At 41.3% G+C, this 12,198-nt stretch overlaps 1 protein-coding gene across 4 annotated transcripts in view; it reads left to right on the top strand.

Annotated features, from left to right (window-relative positions):
* The window catches only part of Tmem87a (transmembrane protein 87A), a 52,689-nt gene extending 42,627 nt beyond the window's left edge, over positions 1 to 10,062 (top strand). For 2 of the 4 annotated variants that reach the window (XM_028854473.2, XM_037205158.1), the window contains exons 16-20: positions 89 to 162; positions 549 to 610; positions 5,431 to 5,483; positions 5,947 to 5,977; positions 8,843 to 10,062. In XM_028854473.2, coding sequence (XP_028710306.1) covers positions 89 to 162; positions 549 to 610; positions 5,431 to 5,483; positions 5,947 to 5,977; positions 8,843 to 8,884 — 262 coding nt within the window. In that variant the 3' untranslated portion in view covers positions 8,885 to 10,062. Of the gene's footprint in view, positions 1 to 88; positions 163 to 548; positions 611 to 5,427; positions 5,484 to 5,946; positions 5,978 to 8,842 lie in introns of all 4 variants that reach the window. The other 2 variants (XM_028854472.2, XM_028854474.2) reach the window with 1 other exon arrangement.
* Positions 10,063 to 12,198: the final 2,136 nt, after the last annotated feature.

Genomic DNA, 12,198 nt, shown 5'->3' with positions numbered 1-12,198 from the left:
AGCTGTTGCGGCTGCACTTCCAATCTGAGTTCTGTGACGCTCAGAGAGCAGTGTTCCCTGTGGCATTCCCTCTGTGCTCTTCCGCCAGGTTTGCCTTTTCACCCTTGTCAGAGGAAGATGAAGAGGATGAGCAGAAGGAACCGATGCTGAAGGAAAGCTTTGGTGAGCTCTGGAGAAAACTCACTGTTCTTATTTGGGCTTTCAGTATTTTTTTTTTTTTTCAAAGAAAATAATTTTAAAAGAAAAAACAAAACGATGTGAGTTCTCCTGTTTGGTAAAGTTAGGGTGCAGGGAGAACAACCAAGCTTTAAGGGGAGCCATGATGAACCCAGTAACACTTCTGCATGATGTCCAGATCCCTTGTAGAAAGGAGACACACATTTAGCCTTGCACTTTTATTACACATGGTGTTAGGATAGAGGAGCATCTGTTCATAATTCAGTCAGTGAGCTTAACATAAGTCTGAGGATGGTTTTGCTGTGGTGGCTGGTGTACTGACAGAGTTAACAATCCGCGAGCCTTTTGTTGTTTTTCCTTCCCTTTTACAGAAGGAATGAAAATGAGAAGTACCAAGCAGGAACCAAATGGAAATAGTAAAGTCAGCAAAGCAGTAAGTATGACTTTCTTCCTTTCTTTGTGATCTCTGCCTGGTCTGTGGCCCATGGTGGAACCCAAGCTTGTTAGGGGTAGGCCTTAATGGTTTTTTGTAACTATGGTTTGGTTTGTTTGTTTTTGTTTTTTTTTTTTTTTTTTTGTTGTTGTTTTTTTTTTTTTTTCGAGACAGGGTTTCTCTGTGTAGCTTTGGAGCCTGTCCTGGAACTCACTTTGTAGACCAGGCTGGCCTCGAACTCACAGAGATCCGCCTGCCTCTGCCTCCCAAGTGCTGGGATTAAAGGCGTGCGCCACCACCTGGCTGTTATGTTTGCTTTTAAATATTTTAATTTTACTATGTTTCTATTTCTTTTTTGGTTTTCTGAGACAAGGTTACTCTATATAACAGTCATAGCTGTCCTGGAACTCACTCTGTAGACTAGGCTGGCCTTGAACTCACAATGATCCACTTGCCTCTGCTTCCTGAGTGCTGGGATCAAAGGCGTGTACCACCACCGCTTGGCTACTCTAGTTCTGTTTTTTTTTATTTATTTATTTATTTATTTATTTATTTATTTATTTATTTATTTGTGTGTGTGTGTGTGTGTGTGTGTATATGTGTCTCTGTGTGTGTGTATGTGTGTGTATGTGTCTGTGTGTGTGTGTATGTGTGTGTATGTGTCTGTGTGTGTGTGTATGTGTGTGTGTGTATGTGTGTGGATGTGTGTGTGTGTATGTGTGTGTGTATGTGTGTGTGAGTGGATGTGTGTGTGTGTGTGGATGTGTGTGTGTGTGTGTGTGGATGTGTGTGTCTGTGTGTGTGTGTGTGTGTGAGTGGAGTAGGGTATGTGTTATACCTGTGTACAGATCAGACAACAACTTATGAGAGAGAGTTGGTTCTCCCTTACCACCATGTGAGTTCCAGGGATTGAATCCAGGTCTTCAGGCTTGGCGGCAACACCCTGACCCCCTTGAGTTATCTTGCTGGCCTACGTGAATTAACCGTTACAGCAGTTATTGTAATCACTATCAAAATTCCAGGACATTTTTCACAACTTTTTTAAGAAAGCAACTAATATTTGTAAGAATCCTCAAAAATACAAGTAAAACACCTAAGTAGTTAAAGTGTTCTTGAGAAAAATAATAAAGCTGAAGGCATCACACTAATGTGACTTCAAAATGTACCACAGTGGGACTGAGGAGGTGGCTCTGCTCCATAGGTAAAGCACTTTCTGTATAATCATCAGGGTCTCAGTTCAGATACCCAGGCCCAATATAAAAGCCAGGCAAGCATGTGTAACCCAGGTCCTGGGAGGTGGAGGTAGGAGTATCTCTAGTGTTTGCTGGCCAGCTAATCTCACTAATCACTGCACTCCAGATGCAGTGAAAGACCTTGTCTCAAAAAATATGTGGGTGAGCCGGGCGGTGGTGGCGCACACCTTTAATCCCAGCACTTGGGAGGCATAGGCAGGCGGATCTCTGTGAGTTCGAGGCCAGCCTGTAGCTAGAGTTTTCTGGCCTTGCCCACAGTCAGGACAAATCTTTGTCACCCGCCAGTCCCACAGCCGCTCAGACCCAACCAAGTAAACACAGAGACTTCTATTGCTTACAAACTGTATGGCCGTGGCAGGCTTCTTGCTAACTGTTCTTACAGCTTAAATTAATCCATTTCTATAAATCTATGCCTTGCCACGTGGCTGGTGGCTTACCGGTGTCTTCACATGCTGCTGGTCATGGCGGCAGCTGGCAGTGTCTCTCTCCGCCTCAGCCTTCTGCTTCCCACAATTCTCCTCTCTCCTTGTCCCACCTACTTCCTGCCTGGCCACTGGCCAATCAGTGTTTTATTTATTGACCAATCAGAGCAATTTGACATACAGACCGTCCCACAGCACTTCCCCTTTCTTTTTTTTAAAAGGAAGGTTTTAACTTTTACACATCTCCAAAGTCAGCTTGGTATATTTGGGAATTTGGGCGTAGCTTCTCTTACTACTTCCTGCTGGAGGGGGGCGCTGTATCTTATGGGGACACAAAGAAAATTTTAGGATCATGGAGTAGTCCGTGAGACTGTATCGTCTGAGCCAGTTGCCTTGAAACGATTCTGGATGTTGGATCATCTGGGCCATGGTGTCATCAGAGACCTTTCAGGGGGTCTTGGCTGGTCAAACCTGATGTATCTTAATCTGGAACAAATCCATAGCCTCTGGCTTTCTGTAGAAACAAAAGCAGAGCCTCTTTTCCAAAGCAACATATCCTTATATCCAAATTTTGAAGTCAAGGTACCTTTAAAATACACATTTTGGCATAACTCAACAGCTTTTGCAATCAAATGTTTTTCTTCAGTTACAAATATCAAAGAGAACATAATCCAGATTCTCTATGTGGTAGCCATCTTTACATGGCTTATGTTTTATATTACCTTGAGCCTATTGCTTTAAACTGCAGCCTTCTAAGACTGAAAAGGTGCTGTGGCTGCTGGCTCCACCCACTTCAGCTTCCCAACATGGCGGTGGTACATTTTCCGCCAGCTCTGGGAGCCATCGTGGGTCTGTGCTTTTATCCAAGCAGTGTGTAGCCCAGAAACCTCTTTTTGTTTTGTACTAGCAAAGGCTAAATCCACCACTCAGCTTAATGTGCCACTTGCAGAGGCCTCATTCCCGCCATACTGCAGGTCAAGCGCACACTCCAGGAACCCGACAGGAACTCAAACCGGCAGCTGCTGCTCATTTGAGAGAGACAATTAGGAAGCTGTTTTTAGCTCCATTTTAGAATCTTTTCTCAGGTTTTAGGTGGAAACTCTTGCCCTCTCGTTGGGCGCCACTAGCCTGGTCTACAAAGCGAGTTCCAGGAAAGGCGCAAAGCTACACAGAGAAACCCTGTCTTGAAAAACAAAACAAAACAAAACAAAAAAAAAAAAAAAAAAAGTGGGTAGTAAGGTCGCTCAGCAGTTGAAGGTTTGTGCTGCCAAGCCTGATGACTCGAGTTTTGGTGGAAAGAGAGAACTCCTCTAAACTGTCCCACAAAGCTATGAATGAATAAATGTAAAAAAAAAAAACAATTAGCTAAGGTGAGGGATAATTGAGAAGGACAAATTAATATTAATATTATTATTAATATCTGGCCTGAGTGCACACACACTTATACATACCTGCGTGTATATAAACACATATACTTCCACAAAACATTCCACAGGGATAGAGCTCTAGTTCCCAGTAGAGTATGTTCAGCATGCATGAGTCCTAGGTATAACCCACAGGACAGCTAAAACAAAACAAACTTATAGAGCCATCATAATCAAAACATGAAAATGGAGAAGTGAACCAATGGAACATGGTAGAGAGCCTAGAGGTTACATTTATACATTCCTGGTCATTTGAATTTTGACAGAGGTACTAAGGACAGATAGTAAGAAAAGGACTTTTTTTTTTTTTCTTTTTTCAGTAAGTCATGTTAGAGAAACTAGGAGTCTAGTCAAAATGACGTAAAGGCTCTAGGGGATATAGTTCAGTTGTAGAGTTCCAGCCTTGCCTGAATGAGGTCCTAGGTTCAAGCCCCAGGACCATAAATGGGGTGAGTTGTGTGTGTGTGTGTGTGTGTGTGTGTGTGTGTGTGTGTGTGTGTGTGATTAAGGTCTTAAATATAAGGCCTGAAACTGTAAAACTCATAGAAGAAGACAGGAGAGACATTGCATCATATTGGTCTGATAATGAGTTGTTTTTTGTTTTTTAATTTGGTTCAAGCAGCTCAGGCCACAGAACCAAAACTGGAACAGCTGTCACATAAAACTGCATCAAACCGGAAAGCTATATGGTCGACAGTAAATAGCTGTGGAATGAGAGAAAATATGGTTAATATCTATATATATAATGAACTCACAACAAGTCAGTAGCAGGAAAACATGCTGACTAAAAAGAGGCAAAGGACTTGAATAGAAATTCTCACAGGAAGATGTTACAAATGTATGTTTAAAAAATGCTCACCACAGCTAATCAAGAAGTGCAAAATAAAACCCCAGTGAGCTGTCTGTCACCTTATAGCTGGTAGAGTGGCCGTTATCCTAAAGGCAAAGATGAAAACCTTGGTGAGAAGGGGGAGTACCAGGAACCTATATGTGCACTGCTAAGCATGAGTTAGTGTGGGGAGTCCCTGAAAATCAAGTAAAGCTACTTACTCCGTGACTTAGAATCCTGCTGCTGGGCATGCAGTCCTAAGAAGTCAGCGTGCTGAAAGGATGCCCGTGTTCCCAGGCTCATTGTGGCAGCCTCAGCAGCAAAGATACTTCAGTTAAGTTCATTCAGTGACCAGGGCATGCTTGCACACACCTTTAATTCCAGCACTCAGGAGGCAGAAGCAGGCAAATCTCTGAGTTCAAGGCCAGCCTGGTCTACAAATAGAATTTCCAGGACAGCCAGGGCTACATAGAGAAACTGTGTCTTGACCCCCCCCCCCAAAAAAAAAAAAAAAAGGAAAAAAAATTTCACTCAGTGGATGACTTAATGAAGAGAATATCCACAGTCACATTGCATTTATTCTTAAAACAGAAGGAAATCCTGGCAATTTCAGTAACACTGTTGAACTAGAAGACATTTTGTATGAAATCCGATAATGTTGAACTCACAGGGAAAGAAAGTTGAGTAGTAGTCAGGGGTTGGGATACTGGGGAGGGTTAGTCAAAGGTATTTGAAGAACATTTTTAATCAAATTTTTTGTCAGCCTCATTTGGCATGTGCATGTACTATATAACAAAAGGCTGCTAAAAGAACAAAGGTCTTATGAACTCGGATTTGCTCTTGAGACATATTGGTATGTTTTAGTAACGGTTGGTATTTATGTTCGCAGCAGGAAGATGACTTGAAGTGGGTGGAGGAGAACGTTCCTTCTTCCGTGACTGATGTGTAAGTGTTCGAATCGTTACTATATGAGCCCTGTTTCAGTGCTGGTACTACTTCATTGTTGTGTTCAGTGGACAAACTGAAGAGAAGTCTAATGAGAATATGGATCAAGCACTGGTTGAAAGATTAGGAGTAACATAAAAACAAAAATAATTAGGATTATTCATTCAAATGACATCTGCTTAGAAACATTTAGCTCTATCTAGGTCAGTCTAAAATCCATAGGGCATGCCTTTAAAATGTAATGTTAATGGGGCGTTGATCCTGCTGCACTGTAGAGTATGTTTTATTCTTTCTATAGAACTTGAGTGACTCTGATTCTCTACTTGCTTTTGTTTCTCCTCTTGAAGGGCTATAATAAGGTAAAATCCTAGCTGAGTTGTAAAAAAGCTTTAAAATGCATTTATTGTTCTGTTGTCCTTCATGAACTGGTTATGGCCTTATTAAATGTCATGTTTCTCTGCAGAGCACTTCCGGCCTTGCTGGATTCAGATGAGGTTAGTAATCAAATCACGGACATTATCTCTGTGGATCTGGTAACTAAATAGTATTCATGAATATTCTATTGAGGAGTCTTATCCTTTCTGTATGTCTGTGTAACATACTCCCTTTTCCAGAGTTATGTGGTCAGACTTAGGAATATTTTCATTTAAAAGTTGAGTAACAAGCCAGGTGTAGTGATGTACATCTTTTATACCACCACTCAGGAGGCAGAGGCGGGTGGATCTCTTGAGTTTGAGACCACCCTGTTCTATAGAGTGAGTTCTAGGACAGCCAGGACTACACAGAGAAACCCTGTCTCAAAACAAAACTAAAAAGTTGGGTAACGGACACTGAACTCTGTTCCTTTGTCTTTAAGAAATTCAAATTTATCGTACTCTAATCTTGGCAAAACTAGGAATAATGCTGAAAAAAGAATATAGTAGATTAGAACAAATTATAAATTATTTCAAGTAACTTACTACTAAATTCAGTGTTTCTGTGTTATTGTTCTATAAAATGAGATTATAATTAGCACCTCGTATTTATGCTGATTTTAAATCTATTTTCCCTTTAAAATTTGTTTGATATGTCTGAGTGTTTTGCCTGCATGTATGCCTGTGCATCACTTGTGTGCTTAGTGCCCTTGGAGACCAAAAGAAGACATCTGGTCCCCTAGAACTGGAGTTACAGGTGGTTGTTAGTCACCATGTGGGTGCTGGGAACTGAACCTGGATTCTCTGAGAGAGCTGCTAGTTAGTCCTCTTACCTGCTGAGCCATCTCTCCTGCTGAAGTTTTTAATCTCTTACTTTGATTCCATACAGTCTATTAAGAAGCTTTCACATGGTCTTATATAAGAATTATGACCTGACCCTACGGAACTGACTATATACATCGTTTGGTGTGCTGTTTTTTATTTTCAAGACAGAATTTCTCTGTAACAGCTCTGGCTGCACTGGAACTCACTCTGTAGACCAGGCTGGCCTTGAACTCACAGAGATCCACTTGCCTCTGCCTCTGAGTGCTGGGATTAAAGGTGTGCGCCACCAACCTGCTATGTACATCTTTTGAGTGTTAGGGTGTTCTAATCATTGTTACAAAGTGTTTAGAAACATTTTGCCTGATTCTGACTCATTGTGTTGAACTGTCTACCAAAACAATTTGTTGTTGTTGTTGTTTTTTTTTACTGGCCTGCTGTATGACAGTATAAAAATGTCAAATCCTGAAGCTGTTGGATATATTGAACAATGAATACCCTTCATTTCTGATCTGAATTATTCCACACAACACTTTGGTTTCTGGGTTATATTCTTTAGATTCCTGGATCTCTCTCAGGATCTTCCTCTGTTGCAGGATAGTATATCACACTGTGGACCCCGAGATTGCGTTATTTACTAGAAAAACCTGTTTCTAGTTGTGGTTTGGCTCAGCTCTAGCACACACCTTTAATCCAAGAGCTTTCTGCTTGAATATTGTAAACAGGACTAAATCAAGTCAACCATAGGTCAGGAGGTGGAGCAAGCAACCAGCTGACAGGAAGTGAACATAGGATTATTAGGAAAAACCGTAGAGTAAAGGGAGTCAGGAGGACGGATAGAAAGACGCACAGGAAGTAGAAGGGAGGAGACATTCAGTTTGAGGAGAGGGGTTTGAGACAGCACAGGAGAAGGGGAGAGGCTTCTGGAAGTAGGCTGAGGAGGAAGGCCAGCTGGGTGCTTTCTCTGCCTCTCTGAGCTAGCAGGCTTTCACCTCAGAATCTGGCTCCTAAGCCTTTGTTGGTAAAATCGAACAATTGAAATTTTGTTAAAAAACAACGTTCTTCTGCTTTCTGTTTACCATCATGGACCCCCTTGGTCTCATCTCTCTAGCTCTACTGTGTGCAGCTAAATAGGACAGTCTGTGTGAAGCCATCTATGGCTTACATGAAAATACAGGGTTATTACAGTGCTTTTGGGAATTGATTTCACCGTTTAATATTTGCTTTTGTGGAAAAACTGTAAGACTTTGCAAGTAAACAAAATGGCTACCACAGTCCTCTATGTGGTAAGAAAACACAAACTTTAATATCTTTAAAATCTTTGTTTTCATTTCCAAGACAGGTTTTCTCTGTATATTCCTGGCTGTCTGGAAACTCAATTTAGACAACAGGCTGGCCTTAAACTCAGAGTTCTGAGTGCTGGGATTGAAGGTGTATTCCCATATGCCCAGCAACCTTGCAATCTTTTTTAGTGTACAATACTTGTGTGTGTGTGTGCGCGCGCATGTGTGCCAGAGGTCTATGTCATTGTCTAACTCCGTGTATGTCCACCTTATTTTTTGAGACAAGATATCTCGTTGAACCTGCAGCTTGATATTTCAGACTGTCTGGGCAGTGTGACCCTAGATCTGAGCACCTATTTATTTATTATTCTATGTAAGTGTTTGCCTGCATGTATGTATATACATCATGAGCGTGTCTGGTGCCTGAGGCCAGAAGAAGGTACAAGGATCTCTCTCTCTCTCTCTCTCTCTCTCTCTCTCTCTCTCTCTCTCTCTCTCTCTCTCTCACACACACACACACACACACACACACACACACACATCAGTTTAGTTAAAATAAGATTTCCACATATCTACGGTATAACACTGTGTTTACCTTTGACAATACAGTATTATACACTAAAAACTGTAAGGATACTAAGTTTCCTTCCGAGTTGTAGTTAAGTTGTTTAACCTTGGTTGGGGCCTGAAATATTTCAGTATTGTCATAGATACGCTGCTGTAAATAATTAACACAGAAAAGTATTTGTGGAAAAATGTGTTTGAGCCATTTTTATTGAAACTGTTTGGAATGTAGACCATTTTAAGTTCTGTACTTAGAATACATCTTTTCCCTCCTTAGGAACGAATGATCACACACTTTGAAAGGTCGAAGATGGAGTGAGCAACGGGAGACTGTGTTGAAGATGGCTCGTACCAGGGAGGAGACCAGCGTGGGCGTCAGTCTTCTGCACTGCGCCATGGGATTCAAGGAAGCAACGGCATCTCGCTCTGTTCCTTGATCTTTATGCACAGAGCTGGGGAGAGGTGTCAGCCAAGAGCAGCCTACTGAAAACATGTTCATAGGATGAGAAAATCTACAAGCTTCTTTCCATCATTGACACCCTTCCCTCCCAAACCCTATCGTGGCTGTTTTTGCAACCTACATGTTGTCCCTGGACTTTCTCTTCAGTTGTTTAATCTGTCAGACTAGGAAGATTAATATTTCTGAAAGGACTATGTCAATCTGCACCATAATTTGTCATCTCTAGGAGCAACTGCCTGTGATTTCATTTATTTAGGAAGTTGTATCGGTGATGGGAGAAATTGTCATTTATCTTTCAGTTTCCCGAGAAGTCAAGGTTACATCTGCAGAAGTAGTTTGAGTGAAATAGGCTCTTCTGAGTTAAGGAACCATAGACCTATCAGTGACCAAAAGGGAGAGGGAAAAAGAGAGAGAAGGTTACACGTGTTTGAAAATCAAGTGCAATTTTGTTTACAAATGGTGTATATTAAAGATTTTTCTATTTCAGATGTGCTTTAAAGAGAAATATTAGCTTAACTCTTCTGACATCTGATATTATGACACATCCCATTGCTGGCAATGTGGTGCACACTCCAAAAATTTTAACTACCGTTTAGTTGGCCTCCAAGGGAAGCATTGCAGAGTCACAGACAATGCTTGGTTTGCCTTCATGTCATTCTTTGGGATTGCACTAGGTGCCAAGAGGCACTCTGTTTAAGTGCTAGGATTATTCACCCTGTAGGAGGGAACTGTCCTGCTTCAGAAGGGGGAGCTTATAGAAAGGGAATAGGCCCCATTGCTTTTCAAGCAGTTATTCTTGCATGAGTGGTATGGAGGCCCTGACTGCTGCTCTTTTTTTTTTTTTTTTTTTTTAAGATGGACTGTTCTAGTATCTGGTGTTGGTTTAGAGACTGCTTATAAGGAGCATCACCAGGTGTTGGGATTCACTTGAAGCGCTGAATTTCTGTTTTAACAGTTCTGTCCAGTTTTGCCTTCCCAAGACTTTTGTTCTACATGAAAAGTTCATGCCACTTTTTAATATAAAAATTTTAACAAAATTACTGGTTTCCTCATTTATTTCAAATTTTCTCTGTACACTCTTCTTTCAGATGCTAGAGGAGACTTTCTCTCTGTGGCTTTACAGATTATCTTATTTTCTATTGAAACTGATGACCACAATTTAAAATAAGACACACTATATGTTCTGGTTTGCTTTCGTTGTTGTGATAAACACTATGACCAACAGCACCTTGGGGAGGAAAGCATTTATTTCACGTCCTATCATAATCCATCATTGAGAAAAGCCAAGGCAGGAAGTCATCAAGGCAGAAACTGAAGCAAAGGCCATGGGGAAACTGCTTACTCCATGCCTTGTCAGCTTTCTTTTCTTTACACCCTGCCCTGGGGTGCCGTGCCGGGGTGGTCCCGCCCACAGCAGGATGGGCTTTTCCACATCAATCATTAATCAAGAAAATGTCCCACAGACTTGCCTACGGGCTAATCTGATGGAGACATTTCTTTTAACTGAAGTTTCCCCTCCCAGGTAACCCTAGTTTATGTCAGGTTGACAAAAAACTAACTCACCTTCCATAGTAAAATGTTAATAGCATCTAGGGAACATTTCTCTACAGCTTTTTGCTATGGTGGCTTGTTTGAAACCTACCTTAGGCAGTGCCTTTAAAGAACAAATAATGTGCCGGGCGGTGGTGGCACACGCCTTTAATCCCAGCACTGGGAGGCAGAGGCAGGTGGATCTTTGTGAGTTTGAGGCCAGCCTGGTCTACAGAGCAAGATCCAGGAAAGGTGCAAAGCTACACAGAGAAACCCTGTCTCGGAAAACAAAAAACAAACAAACAAACAAAAAATACTGTGAGGAAATGAGTGTATTCTGAAGCTAACCCAGTGTAAATGGCTGGTTGCAGGCAAAGCTTACCAGATGGAGTCATCACTACAGTGTAGCAGGGTAGCTACTCACAGATTCTTTGGATTGCTTGGATGCTAACTTGGGACTTTGGGAAAAACTGTTGTGTTAAGCAGAAACACAATACAGTTTATAGCCCCTTGGGCCTGGTATTATGATACTGGGGTTGGACATAGAGTGTGACTTTAAGGACAGACCAGAAAGGTAATTTAGTTGGGCAGAATTGGTCTCTTCCTTTCTTAGAGTTTAATATTGGTTGGTCTTAGTCCTTGTATCTGGAACTCAAAATATTAGATCTTTCCCTAACATAGTAATTGGCATTCTAAAATTCCAAGAAAAGACTTGATTAGAAATTCTGTGTTTCTAACTGCTTGACAGTATACTTTGATTATCTGAACAGTATTTGATAAAGACAGGACAAGCAACCCTTACATATGAAGGAATTGATACAGTACAAAAAGTAAAAACTCCAGGACCAGTTTTTGGACATCAAATATCATACTCACCCTTTATTAGTTTTGCATTATACCCAAATGCTTAAGTTTATTTCATGCCTGATTGTTAGATACAGACCATTTGCACAGCTTAAAATGAGTTGGTTTTTAATTCTACAAATGGAATAAAGTTATCCTCTAACATTAAGGACCCCCAAGAGTAAAGAGCCATGTTACCTGCTTTCCTAAAATGAGTATTAGGATATATGGGAGAATCAAGTTGCTTAGGAGTTTTATCACCAATTTCAAAGCCCTCTAAAAGTTAGTGAATCAACTCTCAGGCATGTATAACCTGTGGCTAGAGGCATGCAGGCAAGGATAACTGAGTGTAGTTCAAAACTTTCTTAAAACAAGATTTATTTATCTTTGTAACTCGACTTTATATTTCTCAAATATAAACTCTAGATGACAACATTGGTCCAAAGTTGTCAAAAGGCTGCACATGTATGAACTCTTGCTACTTGAAATGTGGTCTCAGAGATCAGTATCGTCAGCCATACCTGGAAGTATATTCAAGGTTCTCAGTTGAGGATCCCATTCTGGTCCTATTGAATCCAGTTTACATTTTACTAACATCTCCAGGTGGTTTGTAAGTACGTTAAGAAGCAATGGCCCAGGGGGCTAGGGAGTGACTCAGATGGTAAAGCGTTTGCCACACAAGCTTGAGGATCTGAGTTTGGATCCACGGTACCTATGTGATGAAGCTGGTGCCCTTGCTCTGGGGCTGAAGACAGGTGGGTCCCTGTGGCTCATTGGCCTGCTAGCCTGGCTAACTGTAA

Source organism: Peromyscus leucopus, chromosome 4 (genome assembly GCF_004664715.2).
Source record: "Peromyscus leucopus breed LL Stock chromosome 4, UCI_PerLeu_2.1, whole genome shotgun sequence".
Lineage (NCBI taxonomy): Eukaryota > Metazoa > Chordata > Mammalia > Rodentia > Cricetidae > Peromyscus > Peromyscus leucopus.
Note: the sequence above shows the minus strand (reverse complement) of the source record. Positions and strands in the feature narration are given on the sequence as shown.